The sequence below is a fragment of the Gouania willdenowi genome, chromosome 6, assembly GCF_900634775.1.
Source record: "Gouania willdenowi chromosome 6, fGouWil2.1, whole genome shotgun sequence".
Lineage (NCBI taxonomy): Eukaryota > Metazoa > Chordata > Actinopteri > Blenniiformes > Gobiesocidae > Gouania > Gouania willdenowi.
The window spans coordinates 56,574,511-56,589,296 of NC_041049.1; the positions used below are offsets into that span (position 1 = coordinate 56,574,511).

Genomic DNA, 14,786 nt, shown 5'->3' on the forward strand with positions numbered 1-14,786 from the left:
TTATTGGCTGCATAAGTAAAAAACGCATTCTTGAAAATGCAGTTTTTGCATCGACTCCATGCAATCTCATGAGAGCGAATTTAATTTATCATCTACAATGTCTTCAAAATAAGGTTATTTTTTATGAACAATGGCAATGTATTTAGCAAGAATTTGGAAGAACATGTTTATAAAGCCATTTACAGTAAAACATTTTGATACACTGTAGACCCAATTTTTGATAAACCAAAAAAATGTGAGTCTTTGGTGTAGGACAGTCTGAAGATAAGCTGAAGCAAGTTTGGTGTAAATTGAGCAAAACTTGTGGGAGTAGCTAGGTTTAACTTTTACAGTTATTAAAGGAAAAACAGAATGATGGACTTCATAATTTGCATTATTAAATGTACCAAAGTATTCTTCAGTGTTGGGGCTACATTCTGGTAAAAGTGGCAAATTAAGCACATACGGTTAATTTGTTGTGAATTTTCCAAAATATGGAAAGGGGCGTGACTTACTTGGTGATTTTAATATTTTATATATTTAGCTTTACATTCTGCAACACATTTAAAAGTAAAATTCAACACTCATTTAGATTTAACATTTAAAGATAATATTTTAATTTATCTTTAACATTTAAAGATAATATTTTAATTTATCTTTAACATTTTATTTTTTATCTAAATTTTGAAGAAAGTATACTAAATACTAAAAATAAATCCATCAGAAAGTCATCACAGACTTTTTTGCATTTGGCACCTCACAGTTTAGGTACGATCCTGATCCTGGAGGAATGCAATCCTGCATGTTTTAGGTCCTTGCACCAACAATAATTATCACAAGCTGCTGATTACAGGCTTGTTTCACAGCAGCATGACGACAACCTTCTTCAAAGTCTTTCAAATAAAGCCTGTTCCTACACAGTTACAGAGTATATAGCAGACATGGTCAACTGGTGGCCCAGGGGGCCACGTGCGGCCCACGGTCTAATTCTGTGCGGTCTCCAAGACAAATCCACCAAATATTGTAATTCAAAAAATTGTAAGTAATATGAAGCTCAACACAATACACAAAATAACTGCAACAACACACAAAACATCAGTAAAATGCACAGAATGTCCACAAAAACACACAAAAAAAACTCATAATACACACAGAAGGTCATCAGACACACAAAAGCATCACTTAAACTCACAAAACAATGACACATATACAAAATGACACTAAATAAACACACACATTGCTGACACAATTGCATACAACACAATAAATGGGAAACTCCAAAAAGACACATATTCACAATAAATAAAACATTATAAACAGGAACATGCACAATGTGCTCTCATCCCAGTGTGTGTGATAGTCAGAGGTCTACTTGAATAGAATAACGTGTGTTGAGTGTGTGAGAATGTAAATTCACTAGAGGGCGCTATGCATCAATACATTTTTAAAGGATAAAGGCCTAAGCATATTTGAGAGTTAATGCCTGAAACTGTATTTAAAACAACACATTAATAAGCCCTAAACTGAATAAGATTTGTATTTAATTTTTTTTGCATCATGTGGAACTACTTGGTGCTAAAACTAGTGTGAAAAAATAAAATGTCCTTAAAATCAGAACTTTATGACACTCTATTGAAGCCTATAGTAAAACATTTAAACTAGTCATCATGTCATGTTTTAGAGCAAGGGTGTCAAACTCATTTTTGCTCAAGGACCAAATCCAGCTCAAGTGTGCCGCAGATAAGTTAGAAATAAAGTGCAAGTTTAAAAACCAACATTTGGAGGAAATGGTGTGTTTTTATTTGATCTTTTTTCTGATAATTCTCTGGTGTTTGAGTTGTCACCTCAGTGTTAAATGTCCCACTGGCTCAACAGATGCCACTCTATCGTCATTGCCTTCCCTCTGTGACTAGATCTGAAACAACACTTTGTCATAGAGTTCACTAAACAAAGCTCAACCGTGCAGTGTTGCAGGGTGTCAATGGTTAGCTGGCACAGAATCAGGCTGAGCCCTCTGTTGTGTCTCCATCCTGCAGATCTGCAGAGAAAGAAAAGCAATGTTTGTCAGAGAGAACCGTCAACCTGATTCATGCAACACATTTAAAAAGCACGAAAAACACTGAGTTCTTGTCTTTGTGTGAGAGAATTAAAGTCGTGGTCAAATGACATCACATTGACTGACGCTATACAAAAATAAGCATCTGTTTGATTAAAAAAAAAACGTTTAAAAAAAAAAAAAACTTAGAAAAAATAGCAATATTTATTTTCAAAGCCTTGCAAGATGCTAGTCGACCACTAGGAGTAACTTAGGGTTCAGTGTCTTGCCCAAGAAAACATATAAGATACAAACCCCCAACCTGTCGATCAGAAGGCGACCCCTCTACCAGTGGGTCGCCCAGACCCACTGCTTGCACCAGTGTTAATATAGTTCACTAAAAATTTACGTCAGTTTTCTTCGACTTTATCAAAATATTTGGTAACACTTTCCTTGAAGTTTTATACATAAGGCTGACATTGCTCTGTCATTATCATGGATTATGTTTCATGAAGGCAGTCAGTAAGTGTCGTTCCTAACCCTAACCCAAACCTAACCCCACTAGATTCCTCCCACTAACCCAAAAAATGCCAAAAATTGTAATTTTTCGTTGACTGAAACTACACTACAACTGAAATAGTCCAGATGACTTCATTTTGATTAAATCAAAGTTACATTTTAGTCAAAAAACTATGACTAAAACTACAGTAGTCAGAATAAGAAAAAAACTTTATTTATCCCCGAGGGGTAATTAGAACGGCAAAGAGTGAAATATCGAAAAATAAATAAATAACACTAATAATGATAATTATACACACATGCAGAAAAAGGAGAAAGACTACACAAAGAAAATATGCAAAGGAAAGATAAGGTGCAAAAATATAAGAAAATTATAAAAAATAATAATGATGAATACAAATATATACATATGTAAACAGATTTTAGGTCCATGGCAGGCCAGCTGTGGTGAAAAAAAACCGATTAAAAACAGTTTTTCCAAATGAACCAATGCAGGCGTGCTGGTACCTGTGATGCTGATGAATGTCAGCACTGCCCTGAAGCCTCTGTGTTAGGTGATGCTGTCTGACAGGAAGTGAAGCACCATGACGTCATGATAGGAGAGGACAGGAGGGGGGACACTGGAGCCACACAACACAGCTGACAAGAACGTTCAACAGTCAAATTCATAGATCCTATTATCACACTGTCTGTATCTGATATCATGTAATACTTGGATTTTTATATGGTTAATATTTGTAAGATACTTTTGTCATCAAACAAAAAATTGCATTTTGTCTCTGGATGTGGCTCCATTCATGACTTTTTACCAATTTCCTCAGTTCCTCCAACATCTCCCATGACAGTGAGGGAATCATATCCACACGTCTTTGACTCCTCCACATCAAAGTCAGCAAAGTCCAGCTGGAAAAATAGCAATGAAGCTCCAGTTAGTCAAACTGCAGCCAGGGTTGTGGTCAGTTACGTTTTTCATTTATAATTACGTCTTCAATTATTTATGTTCAATTACAATTACGAGGACCACCATTTTTTTTCTCCAAATTAAACAATTAAAACTACAAATATTACTTTCCCCCTGAACGTCCATTATAATTACGTTATCAGTTACAGTTCATCACAATTACTGAGCTTTCAATAACTAACCTCATAAACTCTTAAATCAACTGTAAAATACATTAGAATTATTATCTATCATCTCATTTGTTTTTTAATCTCTTGGTTACCTTGTTAGGCATCCCAATCCATGAAAATATTGTTATTAATATTTTTGGCGTTGAGCCTTTTTTCTGGCAGTATACCCCTGAATTTTAATTCATTTGTAATTAGTAAAATGATCCTCAAAAGAACTGACAGATAGTGGAAAAGGTTTATAAAACAAATTTTATTTATTTTTAATATATTTATTATAAATTATAAATGACACCTTACAGACCATGTCCATGCCAATTATAATTAAAAAGTCAATTATCTGAACTCAATTACAACGAGAATGTTTGCAGTGCAAGTGAGGATACAGGTGGTGGCCCATGTCATTAAACATTTAGCATTAGCCTAGCATTAAACTAGCATTAGCATTGGCTAACATTAACATTAGCCTAACATAAACCTAGCATTAGCCTAGCATTAAACTAACATTAGCATTAACTAATATTAACAATAACCTACTATTAGCCTAGCCTTAACATTAACCTAGCATTAGCATTAACCTAGCCTTAATTTAACATTAACCTATAGCATTATCCTAGTAATAGCATTAGCTAAAATTAACATTACCCTAGCAATAACCTAGCAATAGCATTCACCTAGCATTAACATTTGCCTAGCATTAGCCTTGCATTGATCTAGCATTAGCATTACCCTAGCAATAACCTAGCATTAGCCTAGCATTATCTAGCAATAGCATTAGCTAACATTAGCATTGGCTTAGCATTAGCATTGGCTTAGCATTATCATTAATCTAGCATTAACCTAGCAATAGTAATAGCTAACATTAGCATTAGCCCAGCATTAACATTAGCATTACCCTAGCATTAACCATCAGACAGCTGAATATTTTAAAAGTTGAATGGCTGAACAGCTGAGTTCAAATTTGAAGCCATTAAATCTTAAAACACTGAAATTTGCAATTGAAATTAATGAAAACATTTTTGAACAAAAAAATGTATGACAAAAGTACAAAATCCCAAAAGTACAAGCTCCCTAAGCGGAATTTTTTGTTACAATTTTTGATACCTTAATAGTCAAACTCAGTCAAACTCTGAAGGTGTTGAAACGCACCAAAGTTCTGACGGAAGAAAAAATTGGATAAAAATGAAATTATGATTACAACAGCAACAGATTTTTCCAATTACAATTACTGTTTGAATCACGTCAAAATTGGAATGAATGATCAATTACGCGATTATAATTACAATTGACCCTAACCCTGACTGCTGCTGTATCAGGAAAGATAAAACTGTGTGTTGCACCTTCACCACATGTTGCTGTGGCGCATGGATGACACAGGCATTGCTGTAGGGTTGTGGGTAATTTGGGGTGTGGATAGAAGACTGATCCTTCACCAGGATGACTGCCCCACATCCTGACTGCATGTGCACACAAACACACAGTCATTAAAGTGTGTTGAATATACACAATGATTCATCTTTAGCGTGACACTGTAAACTACAAATTAAAATGTGTTGTTTCAGCCTGTCTGCCAAAATGTGTGTGTGTACAGAGGTGTAAAGAGTACTGATATATCCTACTCAAGTAGAAGTACTGTTACTTGATTGAAATTGTACTCAAGTACAAGTAAAAGTAATTCATACATAAAATACTCAAGTATAAGTAAAAAGTAGCTCAATTAGATAGTACTCAAGGTAAAAGTTACTAGTTACTTTCACCTCCAACATTTATTTTTGGTAATAAATCTTGCCACGGTTCCCTTGCGTACAGTAAAACATCCCGTGTATGAACTTAAAAAAGAAGAGAACATGATTTATTTCACACACATTTTACATGTATAAAATAAAACATTTGTCAAAATGTACAATTTTTTAAAAAACAGAATAAAATAACATCAATTAATTCATTTCAAAATAATAAAAAAAATTCTCAGGCTCATATAGCTAAATTCACATGCTCTAAAACAGTACTGTGTCACATGTGCCATGTGGGTAACAACATAATAGGTAGAAACTTCAATTTGAACACAAAAAGTGGCTGGAAATTGATAAAGAAAAAATGCAACAACTAAGATCATATGGAATTATGTTAAATGAAATTCAAATAAAAAATAATAACCACAAAAAACAATAATTTACTCAGGAACGGTTGGGTGTAGAAATGTAACTAATTACTTCACTTCTTTTAAAATTTGAAATATATTCAAAAAAGTACCCATAAAAACAACTACATTACAGTAACGTGAGTACTGTAATGAGTGTGTGTGTGTGTGTGTGTGTGTGTGTGTGTGTGTGCGTGTGTGTGTGTGTGTGTGCGCGTGCATAGGGAATAGAGACAGCTCGTGTGTTTGTGGATGTCTTGTGCAGCTCATTATTGTGTCATGGGACTGTCTTATCACCCTGGTTGCCATGACATTTCCCGTGCACTGACAAAGCAGCAAATAACTTTGTTTACAAGTATGGAGTCAATAATAAACGAGTAAAGATGTGGCGAATAAATTAATTCAACAGAAGACATGGAAACAAGTCCATTCCTCTCAGATGTATTGTAGGTGTGTGTGTGTGTGTGTGTGTGTGTGTGTGTGTGTGTGTGTGTGTGTGTGTGTGTGTGTGTGTGTGTGTGTGTGTGTGTGTAGACACTGTTGTGTTTCCCACCAGGATGAAAGTGTCCCCTGACAGCGTGATGCCTAATTACAAAACCACTTCCTGCCCTGCTAATGTCAGAGGAGAAGAGGAGCTCTGCATTCTGGGAATTGTTCAGTAACACCGGGCTGAGGACCGAACTGCCACAAAGTATGGCTGAAAGAACAATGGGGAAAAATAAAATAAAGTAAAAAATATAAATGTTGGTTACATTTCATTGCAGGTCAAATCTTTTAATTCAGCTCATTTGGCCATTTATATTGAGCTCCAAATTAACCCTCCTATGATCTTTGGGGTCAATTTGACCCCATTCAATGTTCATCTTTCAAGAAATAATAGTTGACTCTTTTTTGTTTTTGCTTCATATTTCATGACTTTTCCTAATTTGATTAATTCTGCGACCTTACATTCCTACGCCTACAGGGATTTGATACATTACACGGGGCGGTGACGGGTGGGTGGGTGTTCATATTCTCATTTTAGAACAGCTCTTTCACAGTGAAAGTGACGTAGAGGAGGATGTGTCTGAGACAAAGGACTTTATAGTGAATAACCCCAAATATGTTGCAAAAAATTAGATAAAAATAGTAAATAAATGTATTTCCTGGCACTGCAGGAAATGTCATATCATCATCACAACCAATAGGGTTCACACTCTTGTGGTCATAAATGTTAGTAAATTTGAGAAGATTTGAATGAAAACTATTCAAAATAAATTAATTGTAGTTTAAAAGTTTGGCCTGATGGTGGCACTAAAGAATAGGTCAAGGTTTTATTATGAAGGGGTTATTTATGTATTCAACAAATAAATTAAGTGCCTCACACAAAAACTTGGTCAACAATTTTCTGAAAATCATTTTCTGGAGGCAAATATTCGTAGGGTCAGATTGACTCCAAGGGTAAAATATGTTAATAATATTTAAAAATAATAGCAGGGTTTAGCATGATAGATAGTTTTTTTTTTTAATAGCTAATATCACTTCCATGATGAAAACAGAACCGTGTTCGGGCCAAACTCACCAACTGGCTTTCGGGTTCCTACGAACACCGTGAGTCGATCATGGTGACAATGTGAGTCGTTCTCCAGATCAAAACTCCCAAACTCTAAATCAATTCTGAAACCTGGAGGTGTGGTGAGATGCCATGAACACAACCTAAAGAAAGATAAAGAAACTGCTTCATATCCACAACTTATAGTTGGGAAGTCCAGGCAGAAAAGTTACGTTGAAACATGTTTGCACTCACTGATTGTTTTCATAGCGATTACCAGGAACAGCCGGGTTTTTAATTACCCCCTCCTCATCAGATACACAGCCATCATTCACACTGCAGAGCCCTAACACGCAGACAGACAGACAGAACATCAAAGAAGTCCAAACAGGATGTTTATTATAGATGAGGAAGAGCTGCTGTGATGAGAGGAAAAGCATCTCACCTAATGAAGTCCTTCCTTGTTGCTGCTCAGCTTAGGCAAACGCAAAAAGAGAATATTAAAGTGAAAAGCATCAAGCTGCAGAAACACTATATTGTACACAATACTGTAAAATGATTGCAATCCTCGTATGAGTAGTTCTGAAAAACCAATTATTCTACATGTAGTAAAAGAGTTGTTTGATGCACATCTTGTGAACGTTCCTCCTAAAGTAAAAGTAAAAAGTACCAGAGACTTAGGACCTGGTTTTACATGGATGTGCATAGTCAACAGTAAAAGGGCTTTCTGTTGCGTTACGATGGAAAAAACACTACCTGACTTTTGTTCTTAACCAAACAGGTGTACGACACGTGTGTTAACAATATAGAGCCCAGATGTTACAAAGACACTTGTACTACACAGTAAGGGTGGAGAACAAATATGAATGCTGTGACAGATGGGAGAGCTACAGGTGAAAGGCCCTTTAATGGGACAAAAAGTGAATCAGTGATCTGAATGGGCGTATCAATATTGATTGTTTTCAAATTCTTAAATAGATAAGGGGATATATATATATATATATATATATATATATATATAATTTTTGTTTGTTTTTTGAAAGGAATACTGCATAATAATAAAATGTATTATTACTGTTAATAATAATAATAATAATTTCCTGCAGAAAATGCAAGTGAGGATGCATAGCTGAAACTCACCACTATTTGGCTGCTGGGGAAAAAGGAGAACCTGACGTCGTCCACCAATCAGGAGCCAGCAGTAGCATTAACATAGCATTAGCATTAATACTAGTTTAGCATTTGCCTAGCATTAGCATTAACTAATCATTAGCAATATTATTAGCCTAGCATTAACCTAACATTAGCATTAATTAAGCATTAGCAATAATATTAGCCTAGCATTAGCAATAACTAAGTATTAGCAATAATATTAGCCTAGCATTAGCAATAACTAAGTATTAGGAATATTTTTTAGCCTAGCATTAGCATTAACTAAGTATTAGCAATAATATTAGCCTAGCATTAGCATTCACTAAGAATTTGCAATAATATTAGCATGGCATTAGTAATAACTAAGTATTAGCAATAATATTAGCCTAGCATTAGCCTTGCATTAGCATTAACTAAGTATTAGCAATAATATTAGCCTGGCATTAGCAATAACTAAGTATTAGCAATAATATTAGCCTAGCATTAGCATTAACTAAGTATTAACAATAATATTAGTCTAACATTAGCATTAACTAAGTATTAGCAATAATATTAGCCTAGCATTAGCATTAACTAAGTATTAGCAATAATATTAGCCTGGCATTAGCTATAACTAAGTATTAGCAATAATATTAGCCTAGCATTAGCATTAACTAAGTATTAGCAATAATATTAGCCTAGCATTAGCATTAGGTAATTATAAGTGAGGATGCCTCCTGCAAAAGGTTACTGTAATATAAGGAATGAGATGAGATCAGTTTTCTAATGAAGTCAACGTACTTGTGACCATGTAATCTATCCATGATCTCAGTGCGACCCTCATTAATAAATACTTCTCATGGTTTAACACAAAGTCATAACCAAAGTGTTTCAACAACTGATTAGACAAAAACGGCACGGATACCAAATGGAGGAAGAAACATTTGAATAACAAATAACAACAAGTAACACATTTTGCAGATTTGATTGTGTTCAAATGTACCATCTCTGAGTTTGTCTTTAATCCAGGGAATAAACAGCCTGACGTCAGTGAAAACACAGGCCGTACCTGGCAGGCGTCTCTGCCTCCCCTGTCTGGACCAGCACATACAACCGTTTTATCCTCCCCCAACCACCCATAATGCAACTCGTCTGAGGTGGTATATTATAGTCAGGCAACGGTAGACAGATCGGCTCAACATGAGCTCCTATTTTTTTGTGTGTGTGATTTAAACTGTGATTAGAGTTCAGAATCACACGATCAAACAAAAATATTTTTATCATCTCAAATGGAACCTACCCATTACAATGTGTTGATCCAACTCCACCAGTGCAATGTCATAATTCATCGGCACTGCATGAGTGTAGTTCTCATGAACGGAGACAAACTTGATAGGAATCACTTGCTCCTCTTTGTCCTGCACAAATTCTCCCACCACAACTCTGACACGGCTGAGAAACTCCCTCAACAGAGGACACAATGAACTCATTAGTCCATTATCGAACAAACCAGAACACATCTATAACTTATCATTACTGATTACTGTGTTTTTACTGTAACAAAAAGGAGAAGCAGTGTGCAGCAGTCATTATCCACCGCTCAGCAATGACGGCCCCTCCACAGAAATGAGAGCCACTCTTCTGCAAAGACACCTGAGAAGTGACAAAAGCAAAGAAACAGGCGAACAAGAAAATCATTTTCTTTATTCAAAACCCAGCAATACCTTGATACATCACCATATTATTTATTTTAAATATCAAGACAAAACAATGCAATCCTGCGGCACAGCAAACCATTGAAAATAAATACAACAGTTTAAAAATCTGAATATTACACTATAATACAATATAACACCTACATTAAAGCAATGCAAAAATTAGTAACAAAAATATTAAAACCAAAGAACACAATGTGCAAATAACACAATAGAATTGAACAATAATTTAAATTAAATAAATATAAATATGGGCAGAAGATCAGTGGGTTTAGTTTCAGATTTTTAATATTAATATTTAATTAAGAGAGAACATGTAAAGTGATTGTAAAGGGTATATTTCACATTTATTATACCTTTTTTTAAAAAAAATTATTATTATTATTTTGAATTTTTTGAAAGGGGTACATTTTGGCACCCCTCCAGCAGATGGCGCCCTCGGCAGCCACCTGGGTTGCCTATCAGGAAGGCCGGCCCTGGTTATTATGTACGTTAAACTGCTCGATGATGATGAGGATGAAGATGACCTGCTGAAATTATAATGTAATACTAGATAAACCCAAAGTGTCTTTGGTTCAGGTCATTATAACTCAGGATGGGCTGGTCGGAGTATTTCATTAACTCATGATCAATTTCTTAGGTTTAGAACTGAGCAATGAAGGAGAACATTTTCAATGAGCGGCAATCACCTGAATAAAAACAACCCTATAAACAAACATACCCCTGACAAACATAATGTCATTTTTGAAATTATTTTGTTTTGAATAACACTGCTTTACCACAAATAATTTCAATAATACCTGGCCAAGGGCAAACAACACGAAACGATACACAGAGTCTTTAAAATGTCACATCCACCAGAGTAGAATCATTCAGAATATCTGTTAAGTTTTGACAGTTTTGTAAACCTCTCAGTTTTAAACGTTAATTTTAAATTTGCTCCAGAAATACTTTGTCACTCGGTATAAGCAAACAAACCAGTCGAATGAGAACCAAGCCTACGATTACCAGTAACTACCAGATACCAAAGCACAACATGAACAGTTCCTTTTAGTTATAGGCACTAAACTCTGGAATTCCTTGAAACACTGACAAGTAAAACAATGGCTGAAGCCAAAACAAATCTGTTAACACTAGGGATGTAACGATTCACTCAACTCCCGATACGATTCGATTCACGATACTGGGTTCACGATACGATTCTCTCACAATTTATTTTACAAAATGGGACTGTAGACAAATTTTTTTCTTTGGGAAAAAAAACTAGAAAATACTGTACTATTTTCCTTTTATTTTTCATTGTCAAAAGAATTCCTTTATAAACTATTCAAAACAATGCAATTTAACTAAAAATAAATCTTGAATGAAATAAATAAAGGAATAATACAAATGAAAATGAAGCCTATTAATTTAAATTCTGGTTCTATAATAAACAATGCAAAACTGCATAATAGTTCTTTTTCTTTTAAAAGTGCAACTGAAAATGTATTTTGTGCCTTAACAATTGGACTTTAAAAAAAAAAAAAAAAAAAAACGATTGCACTGATTTATGTCATATTTGTTTGGACCAGCAGAGGGCGCTGGTAACACAGTGGTCGGTTGGCATGCAGATATCTTGCAGTGAAGAAGAGAAGCTATGCTAGCAGACAGAGCTAATAGAAAAGCGTGACTTTTACAGATATTCAAGTAATATTACAGATATTCTTTCGGTGCTAAAGGGGTAAGGAATCATTTATTAACATATTTAAGAGTAGAAGGCAGCCAGAAAGAAAGTATTAGCAGACTCCGCCCGCCGCCTACACTTGTGTGAAAAAAGTACTGCGATTCAATTTTCAGAAAATCGATATCAACCGTGATACCTATGAATCGATTTTTAACTGCCTTACGATTAATCGTTACATCCCTAGTTAACACTGATTTCACACCGGGCGTTGTGTTTTACTGTGTGTCTGTTATAGAACGTTTGTAGTTTGTATTGTATCGTATTTCACAGTTGAACTGAACACAAAAAACCAGGGACCAAGTTTGTAAATTAGCCTTAGCTGGAAAGTTGTAACAAGTCATTTGTATGAATAAATGTATAATGTAGGCCATTTGTCCTTGTGATTCAATAAATATCTAAATAAAATTAAAAACTGTGGTTGTCACAAGTAAAGCACAACTAAAAGTACACAATCCAAAACAAACAAACAACTAGTTTGTTGTTATAATAGAAGCTAATTGTTAGCATTAAACTTTAGCGGTTGCTCTAACTGTGTCAGAGCTAAATGGTAAAATGTGATAATTGGAATAGGTAGGCCTATACGTAAATACTTCATTATACAGATGCTGAGACATTTTTCTAAGTGTATTAACATATACATTTGTAAATGGCCCTTGAACTCGTAAATAGTCAATATGAGCAGTTATTGCCCTGCAGCAGGATTAAACAAGAGAAGAAATGTCAGTGACAGACAACACAAAACAAATAATTCTTCCATAGCTAAAGACTAGTGTTGTGCTCAAGACCACATTATCCAGGACCAGAATACACAAAGACCAAGACTTTTGGTCGTCGAGATTAGTAGTCAAGGTTGATCCGTTAAAGAGAAATCTCTTTAGTTTTAGTTTCTTTCAAATACATTTGACAGACAAAAAAAAGGAAAGCATGAATCGAATAGATTTATAGTTTTACCAAGTTCTTCTCCTCATTATCACATTAATAAAGTTGAAGAATAGCAGAAATCAGTGCTGGTCTTGACTGGTCTTGATGAAAAATCCAGAGTCTGAGCACTCCGAGACCGAGAAAAGACGGCGTAAAAATGCTTTTGAGTCCGAGACTAAACCAAGATCTTTAGAATGTGATCTTAAGACCGGTCTTGAGTAACACAACACTACTAAATACAATTGAAGGAAGAGAGATTGAAAGTCTGACCAGACATGGGTGAGATCCACGAGCAGCTTCGGTCCCTCCAACCACCCCTGAAGAGAAACTCATCAAAGAAGCCCCACATTTTGTAGCTGGCGGGTAAAGTAAAGCAAAACTCCTCAGAATATGAAACACCAAATCCTGAAACCAGTGCATCCTTTCAGAAATGACAACAATTCCTTCCTGTCCCTCACCTGCATGGATGTTTGCAGAATTCACCCACGAACAAAAAGCGAGCAGAGCAGCAGCCGTCTTCATCACTGACGCATGTTTCAGCAACGTAAAGAGCAATGGTTTATAGAAGCCCAGAGTGTGGAGGGGTTAGCGCTCGCTCATTAACATGGCACTAACTATAGCAGGATGGTGACTGGTGAGTTCAACGATCCCTATAAAATGAACTGCAGAGGTGTAGAGAACATGTTTGTGTCTTGGCGTCATCGGTGGAGCAAAAGGACGAACCATCATGAGAAGGCAGACATGGATGATCTTAAAGGTTAAAGTCAATGTATAAGCTGGTGCAAAAACAAAGAAGAGAAGAATATGTAGAAAAATTCAGGTCTTTTGGTGTGTCTTTTCAAAATAGCCTTAAAGTATTAGCATCTTGTGGCTTACTCTCAAACTAAGGGCCAATTTTCTGGTTAATTTTGAGACAAAACCTTTAAAGTTGATGTAGGGAACAGAAATAAAATACTCCGTGTTCAAGGCGGATTGACAAAGGTTACCCTGGAGGAAAACACCGACCTTCCAGAGCCCCCTGCGGGTCCATTTCAGACTATCCGAAAACCAAGCACATATTTGCGAGTAATCCGCCTTGAACGCAGTATTTTATTTTGAAAATAATCCCCCCAATTTCCATTGTGTTGTGGCTTTCTCTGTTGTGTTGTGACTGTTGTTGGTGTGTTGTGACTGTTGTTGGTGTGTTGTGACTGTTGTAGGTGTGTTGTGACTTTTGTCGGTGTGTTGTGACTTTTGTCGGTGTGTTGTGTTGTTGTTGTTGGTGTGTTGTGACTGTTGTTGGTGTGTTGTGACTGTTGTTGGTGTGTTGTGACTGTTGTAGGTGTGTTGTGACTTTTGTCGGTGTGTTGTGACTTTTGTCGGTGTGTTGTGTTGTTGTTGTTGGTGTGTTGTGTTGTTGTTGGTGTGTTGTGACTGTTGTTGGTGTGTTGTGACTGTTGTTGGTGTGTTGTGACTTTTGTTGGTGTGTTGTGACTTTTGTTGGTGTGTTGTGACTTTTGTTGGTGTGTTGTGACTTTTGTCGGTGTGTTGTGACTGTTGTCGGTGTGTTGTGACTGTTGTCGGTGTGTTGTGACTGTTGTCGGTGTGTTGTGACTGTTGTCGGTGTGTTGTGACTTTTGTTGGTGTGTTGTGACTGTTGTTGGTGTGTTGTGACTGTTGTTGGTGTGTTGTGACTGTTGTTGGTGTGTTGTGACTTTTGTTGGTGTGTTGTGACTTTTGTTGGTGTGTTGTGACTGTTGTTGGTGTGTTGTGACTGTTGTTGGTGTGTTGTGACTTTTGTTGGTGTGTTGTGACTGTTGTTGGTGTGTTGTGACTTTTGTTGGTGTGTTGTGTTGTTGTTGGTGTGTTGTGACTTTTGTCGGTGTGTTGTGACTTTTGTCGGTGTGTTGTGTTGTTGTTGGTGTGTTGTGACTGTTGTTGGTGTGTTGTGACTTTTGTTGGTGTGTTGAGACTTTTGTTGGTGT

The 14,786-nt window shown here is 35.9% G+C and overlaps 1 protein-coding gene across 6 annotated transcripts; it reads right to left on the bottom strand.

The window, feature by feature from the left end:
• Positions 1 to 257: 257 nt before the first annotated feature.
• LOC114465536 (procollagen C-endopeptidase enhancer 2-like) lies at positions 258 to 10,088 on the bottom strand. 6 transcript variants are annotated; one of them, XM_028450611.1, is made up of 10 exons: positions 9,764 to 10,088; positions 7,778 to 7,807; positions 7,588 to 7,678; positions 7,363 to 7,496; positions 6,355 to 6,498; positions 5,002 to 5,118; positions 4,766 to 4,817; positions 3,343 to 3,436; positions 3,041 to 3,172; positions 258 to 2,017 (listed from the first exon to the last, which is right to left on the bottom strand). In XM_028450611.1, exons 1-7 carry the CDS (start codon positions 9,981 to 9,983, stop codon positions 4,780 to 4,782), a joined length of 774 nt encoding a protein of 257 aa, XP_028306412.1. In that variant the 5' UTR covers positions 9,984 to 10,088; the 3' UTR covers positions 258 to 2,017; positions 3,041 to 3,172; positions 3,343 to 3,436; positions 4,766 to 4,779. The 6 variants fall into 6 exon arrangements, 5 of the variants coding, with proteins under 5 accessions (XP_028306412.1, XP_028306415.1, XP_028306414.1 ...); XM_028450614.1 differs by lacking the exon at positions 6,355 to 6,498; XM_028450613.1 differs by lacking the exon at positions 5,002 to 5,118.
• Between the last annotated feature and the right edge of the window lie 4,698 nt (positions 10,089 to 14,786).

Coding starts and splice junctions, on each gene's coding strand:
- LOC114465536 (XM_028450610.1), bottom strand. CDS start 9,983: ATGTGTTCTGGTTTGTTCGATAATGGACTAATGAGTTCATTGTGTCCT. Junction 7,679..7,777: donor ACAAGGAAGGACTTCATTAG/GTGAGATGCTTT, acceptor TCTGCGTGTTAG/GGCTCTGCAGTGTGAATGAT. Junction 7,497..7,587: donor AATCGCTATGAAAACAATCA/GTGAGTGCAAAC, acceptor ATCTTTCTTTAG/GTTGTGTTCATGGCATCTCA.